General features: G+C 40.2%; 1 protein-coding gene across 1 annotated transcript in view; it reads right to left on the reverse strand.

The window, feature by feature from the left end:
• Positions 1-6,906, reverse strand: part of TRIM37 (tripartite motif containing 37) — a 144,889-nt gene that overhangs the window by 125,675 nt on the left and 12,308 nt on the right. Inside the window, exons 3-4 of the mRNA XM_003795582.3 lie at positions 5,101-5,141; positions 1,980-2,096 (exon numbers count right to left, since the gene is read on the reverse strand). Coding sequence (XP_003795630.1) covers positions 1,980-2,096; positions 5,101-5,141 — 158 coding nt within the window. The remainder of the gene's footprint in view (positions 1-1,979; positions 2,097-5,100; positions 5,142-6,906) is intronic.

A 6,906-nucleotide genomic window follows, 5' to 3' on the forward strand; every position in this document is an offset into this window, starting at 1 on the left:
TTTACAACAACCTCAAACTCTTGGGCTTAAGCAACTTACTTGCCTCAGTCTCCCAAGTAGCTGGGACTATAGGCACCTGCCACAATGCCTGGCTACTTTTGGTTGCAGTTGTCATTGTTGGTTAGCAGGCTGGGCCAGGATCAAACCCGCCAGCCTTAGTGTATATGGCCAGTGCCCTATTCACTGAGGTAGAGATGCTGAGCCCACAATTAAAGTTTTTTAAATTAAGTTTTCTCTTGCTTATAAAGCAGACACACTCCTGCATTTTTTATATTTGAGATTAGCCAAAAGGTCAAGAATCAATACTCTTAGATTTTTTTTTTTTTTTTTTGAGACAGAGCCTCAAGCTGTCACCCTGGGTAGAGTGCCATGGCATCACAACTCACAGCAACCTCCAACTCCTGGGCTCAAGCGATTCTCCTGCCTCTGCCTCCCAAGTAGCTGGGACTACAGGCACCCACCACAATGCCTGGCTATTTTTTGGTTTATTTATTTATATATTTGTTTACTTTAAGATGGGGTTCTCATAGAGTACAGTAGTGCCATCACTGCAACCTCAAACTCCTGGGCTCAAGTGATCCTCCTACCTCAATCTCCCAAACTAGCTGCTATTATAGGCATGCACCACCATGCCATGCTAATTTTTGCTGGCTTTTTTTGTAGAAAGTCTTGCTATGTTGTCCAGGTTGGGAAGGAACTCCTAGATCCAAGTGATCCCCCTTGGCCTTCCAAAGTGCTAGGATTACAGCTGTGAGCCACTGTGCCCAGCCTCTGAACTACCAAATTTATAATATAGCTTTTACAATATAGGAAATGTATAAGAACAACTCTTAATCAATGACCTATATGCACCTATACCAAACAAAGGGGACCCAGGAGGCCTCTAGCAGCAAAGACACATGGCAGATTAGCAAATTATACCAGTTCCATCCTTTTTATGAGATTCTAATCAGAGGCCCAATCAGTGGTAAAGAGTCTTTCCAAATAAATTATCTCAGAGGTTATTTAACTAAGTACTCACCTATGAAATGTTCTACTACATATATTTTTTAAAGATTAAATAATCATTTTTTAGTAAGATTTCCATAATGCTAGACATAACAGAAATCCTTAAGGCTCCTCTAGAATGATAATGGAAACAACCCTGAGTTTTATTTCTCATTATCCATTAACATGTTCTATTACCATAATTAAGCCTGCCTCCATGGTTCTATTTCCTCAGTATAATGAACAACCAGGTATACATTTTTCTTACATCCTTGAAGTTTTAACATCTTACTTTAACATGTTGTAAAACTACAGAAAGTAATATGGCTTTATTTCTGATGTTCAAGAGTTCCAGAAGGTCTCCTAATTCAAGTTACTTTATTATTGCTGGAAGGTGAAGCCTTGTCATTAACCATATTATAGGTACTTCACCTGTTAATACCAAATTACTGCCACATTACTAATCTTGAGTAATGAGAGCTGATTCTTTATCAGCTTTCCACAACTCTTCAGATAAAATCAAAATTCTTCAATCATGAAACATAAGACTTAACATTACATTATCAAATGACCTAATACTGTATTATCACTGCATTCCCATTGAACAGTTAAGCAGAAATCATATCTCATTTCTCTGTGTCCCCAATAACCTAACAAAGTACTTTGTGAAAATATGTATACATGACACAAAATAAGTGTTGTTGAGTAAACAATGTAAGAATGAACCATTTTAAATATTACCTAACAGAAACATCAAATGAACAAATTAAAAACTCATGGAATATTACATTATTTACTTACAAGTAACTAAAAGAGAACTATCAACATAGTGTCATTAAAATTACAGAAGGCAATCCACAGCCATATCACCCTGAATGCCCCCAATTTCATATGATCTTAGAAACTAAGCAGGATCAGGCCTGGTGAAAAAAAAAAAAAATTACAGACGGCAAAATCTACTAAGTACTGAACAAAGAAAACTGAGGACATACTTGTCCTTTTCATTTTCTTCATGTTTGGTAAGACTGCAGAGTTGAAGAGTATCAAGCTGTTGTGTTACTTCTTCTGCCCAACGACAATTTACTAATTCTCGCAGCTGAAGTGGAGCACTGGGGAGAAAATCCATACATATATTGTAACTCAGTAATTTGAGATTATTTAGTAAAATAAACACATACCTGAAAATAGAGCTCTCAATTATATTCCCACCATAATACTAGCAAAATAAAAACAAAGACAATGAAAAGTAGGCTTTGCGACTTATTTTCACTACCATTACTATATCACTTACCAAAAACAAATAAAACATTGACCAAAATAAATACTGATAATTCAGAATACAGACTGAATTCTCAACTCCTTAACCCAAAGCTCTGCTTTCCCAAATAACAGCTACTACCCACTTGTGACTATTCAAATTAAAATGCAAATTAATATAATTACAACTGAATTGAAATAAAATTTCATTAGTCACAGTAGACACATTTCAAGTGTGCATTAGCCACATGTAGCTAGCAGCTACTGTACCAGACAGTGTACTATTTCCATTATTACAGAAAGTTCTATTTAATAGTGCTGGTCTTTTTGCAAGTCGGTATGAGAAAACCAAACAATATAAGAACGATGTTGGCTTGGCACCTGTAGCTCAAGCAGCTAAGGTGCCAGCTGCATACACCAGAGCTGGCAGATTCAAATCCAGCCTGGGCCTGCCAAATAGCAACAACAACTACAACCAAAAAATGGCTGGGTGTTGTGGTGAGCGCCTGTAGTCCCAGCTATTTGGGAGGCTGAGGCAAGAGAATCGCTTGAGCCCAGGAGTTGGAGGTTGCTGTGAGCTGTGATGCCACCGCACTCTACCCAGGGTGACGGCTTGAGGCTCTGTCTCAAAAAAGAAAAAGAAAAGAAAAATGGGCAAAAGATGGAAGTCTGGAATCATTATTTGAAATAATCGTAAGTGGAAACAACCTGTTTCTCAGTAAGGGAATAAAAAGTATATCCAGTCACAGAGTGGACTTTTACTCAAATGGCTTTTTTAAAATGACATACGTTGCCTGATCCACAGAAAGAGGAAAGCTAAAAAACAAAAAGATAAAAAAAATAATAACAGGGTGGTGCCCACGCTCAGTGGGTAGGGCACCCACCATATACACTGAGGATGGTGGGTTTAAACCCAGCCTGGGCCAGCTAAAACAACAATGACAACAGCAACAACAACAACAAAGACTAGTTGGGTGTTGTGGCAGCGCCTATACTGCCAGCTATTCAGGAAGCTGAGGCAAGAGAATCACTTAACCCCAAGAGTCTGAGGTTGCTGTGAGCCGTGACACTATGGCACTCTACCCAGGGCAACAGCTTGAGACTATCTCAAAAGAATAAAAATAAAAGCAACATTTGTATATATATACTCAGAAACAGACATCTACCATATTTTTTTTCTTTTGAGACAGAGTCTCACTATGTTGCCCTCCATAGAGTGCTGTGGAGTCACAGCTCACAGCAACCTCAGACTCTTGGCCTTAAGCATTTCTCTTGTCTCAGCCTTCAGAGTATCTGGGACTACAGGTGCCCACCACAACACCTGGCTATTTTTTGGTTACAGTTGTCATTGTTGTTTAGCAGGCCCCTGCCAGGTCCAAACCCACCAGCCTCGGTGCATATGGCCAGCACCCTACTCACTGAGCTACAGGCGCCAAGCCGACATCTACTATATTTTATATAAAAAAGCAAATTGCAAAACAGTTTGTCAATTTTTGTGTTTTAAAAATAAAGAAAATAGGCTCAGCGCCTGTAACTCAAGCAGCTAAGGCGCCAGCCACATACACCAAAGCTGGCAGGTTCAAATCCAGCCTGGGCCTGCCAAACAACAATGACAACTACAGCCAAAAAATAGCAGGGCATTGTAGCAGGCACCTGTAGTCCCAGCTACTTGGGAGGCTGAGGCAAGAGAATCGCTTAAGCCCAGGAGTTGGGGTTGCTGTGAACTGTGATACCATAGCACTCTACTCAGGGCAACAGCTTGAGGCTTTGTCTAAAACAAAATAAAAATAGGCTCGGCGCCTATAGCTCAACAGGCTAAGGCGCCAGCCACGTACACCTAAGGTGGCGGGTTCGAATCCCCAGCCCGGACCTGCCAAACAACAATGACGGCTGCAACCAAAAAATAGCCGGGCGTTGTGGCGGGCGCCTGTAGTCCCAGCTACTTGGGAGGCGGAGGCAGGAGACTCACTTGAGCCCAGGAGTTGGAGGTTGCTGTGAGCTGTAATGCCAGGGCACTCTACCCAGGGGGACAGCTTGAGGCTCTGTCTCAAAAAAAAACAAAATAAAAATAAAACATATAGATGCCTATAATCCTAGCACTCTGGGAGGCCAAGGCGGGAGGTTTTCTTGAGCTCATGAGTTCCAGACCAGCCTGAGCAAGAGACCACTTCTATACTAAAAACAGAAAAATTAGCTAGGCATTGTGGTGGCACCAGTAGTCCCAGCTACTCCAAAGGCTGAGGCAGGAGATCACTTGAGCCCAGGAGGTTGAGGTTGCTGCGGGCACTCTAGCTTGGAGCAACAGAGTGAGATTCTGACTACAATAAAAAAAAAAAAAAAAAAAAAGGCATACAGGAATACATATCAATATATGTACATACTGAATTAGAGCCTTAAATACTTGTATATATGCATATACACAGAAAAATGTCAAAATGTCTAGAACAGATACTAAGCCTAACAATTTCTTCTGAAAGTATTATTTTATGAAAAGACAAGGTAGGAAGTATAGAATCGGAAGTCTTTTATTTTATATTTATCTCTACTATCTTTATAACCAGAAACATTAAAAGAAAGTAATTATACAAGATAAGATGTTATACAATGGTCTTCTAAGAGAGGCAAGGATAAAACATATCAAATATTATAATGCATTCTACAAAATTTTAAGTCAGATCAACTCTTCTTTACACTTCTTTTTCTAGACAGATTGCTTATATTCTACTCAACTATACTCACAAAGGTAGATGTGGCAAATTGCAGAAAAACCTTACCTTCATGAATCCCTAGGGCACACTTTAAACCCATCACCTTACTATTTTCCAAATACACAAATAATCATAGCAAAACACTTACCGGCAATGAGGACACTGAGCTCTCTGCTCTGTCAGCCAGCGCTAAAAAGATAAAATAGTTAGATTTTGATTGTAAAAACATCAGTACTTTGTATATACTGAATAATTACAAACCAAATTTAATGGGCTTAGCGTTCTAGTACTTAAATTAATTTTAGAGATACTTACAGAAATAACAGGCAATCTACTGTCTCCATCTCATTATCATCCTGAGAAGGACAAACTTTCAAAGGGACAGAATTCATCCCAAAATAGCTGTTAAGAGCACATTATCCCACAGAAAAGAAAGTAATTCTAGAACTATCTGATTCTCACAGGGTGGTATAGATAGTGGTCACAAAATTAAGGATACTGTCACTCCTATTCCCCAAAATAAACCACTGTAATGACTTCTAATTAAATTCCTTTTTGGAAAAGCAAGCTAATTCTGAGGTTTATAGATTAAACATATCAATTAGACCTAAAATATGAGTAAGCAATAGAAAAAAAATTTTTTTTTTTTTTTTGTTGTTGAGACAGAGTCTCAATCTGTCACCCTGGGTAGAGTGCTATGCTGTCATAGCTCACAGCAACCCCAAACTCTTGGGCTCAAGAGATCCTCTTGCCTCAGTTTTTCTATTTTTAGTAGAGATGGGGTCTTGCTCTTGCTGAGACTGGTCTCAAACTTGTGAGCTCAAGCAATCCACCAGCCTCCTCGGCCTCTCCAGAATTAGTCATGAGCCATCTCGCCCAGCTAGAAAAAAACTTTTATTTCTTTCTTTTTTTTTTTTCTTTTTTTTTGAGACAGAGTCTCAAGCTGTCACCCTGGGTAGAGTTCCATGGCATCACAGCTCACAGCAACCTCAAACTCTTGAGAATTAAGAGATTCTCTGGCCTCAGCCTCCCAAGTAGCTGGGACTATAGGAGCCGGCCACAACGCCTGGCTATTTTGTTGCTGTTGTTGCAGTTGTTGTTTTAGGAGGCCCAGTCCAGGTTCGAACCCACCAGCCTCAGTATATGTGGCCAGCACCCTACCCACTGAGTATAGGCAACGCCAGAAAAAACTTTTTTTAACTCTTAAATATGTTTCATAGTTTGATAATTTAAACACCTAAGTACCTTGTTGGTTTCCTCATAATTACAAAAGGTTTCAGAAGAGAATAATGTCTCTAGTAAACCCCAAATTCTATTAATTTAATAATTTAAATTACTAAAAAAAGAGAAAAAAAAATGGGCAGCACCTGTCGCTCAAGAGGGTAGGGCACCAGCCCCATATGCCCAAGGTGGCGGGTTCAAAACCAGCCCTGCCCCCCCAAAAAAAACCATCTGAATTACTGAATTAGGAGTTTTATTCTACATACAGATGAGATGCTAAAATCATACTTTTTACACAACAGAAAATATGCTTATAATAAAAAAATTTTGTCTCATAAATAGGTTCAGAGGTAAATACTAATAAGTAACTATAATCCCACATCAATAAACTCCCTTTGTTGCCCTTGGTAGAGTGCCGTGGTGTCACACAGCTCATAGCAACCTCCAAGACCTGGGCTTAAGTGATTCTCTTGCCTCAGCCTCCCGAGTAGCTGGAACTACAGGCGCCCACCACAATGCTCAGCTATTTTTTGGTTGCAGTTCAGCCTGGGCTGCGTTTGAATCCGCCACCCTGGGTATGTGGGGCCGGCGCCCTACTCACTGAACCACAGGCACCGCCTATTCCTTTCTACTTCTACAAAGAAGAGCTGGCTCGGCGCCTATAGCTCAACCGGCTAAGGCGCCAGCCACGTACACCTAAGGTGGCGGGTTCGAATCCCCAGCCCGGACCCGC

This window comes from Otolemur garnettii, unplaced genomic scaffold, assembly GCF_000181295.1.
Source record: "Otolemur garnettii isolate 467f Iridium unplaced genomic scaffold, OtoGar3 scaffold00094, whole genome shotgun sequence".
NCBI classification, from domain to species: domain Eukaryota; kingdom Metazoa; phylum Chordata; class Mammalia; order Primates; family Galagidae; genus Otolemur; species Otolemur garnettii.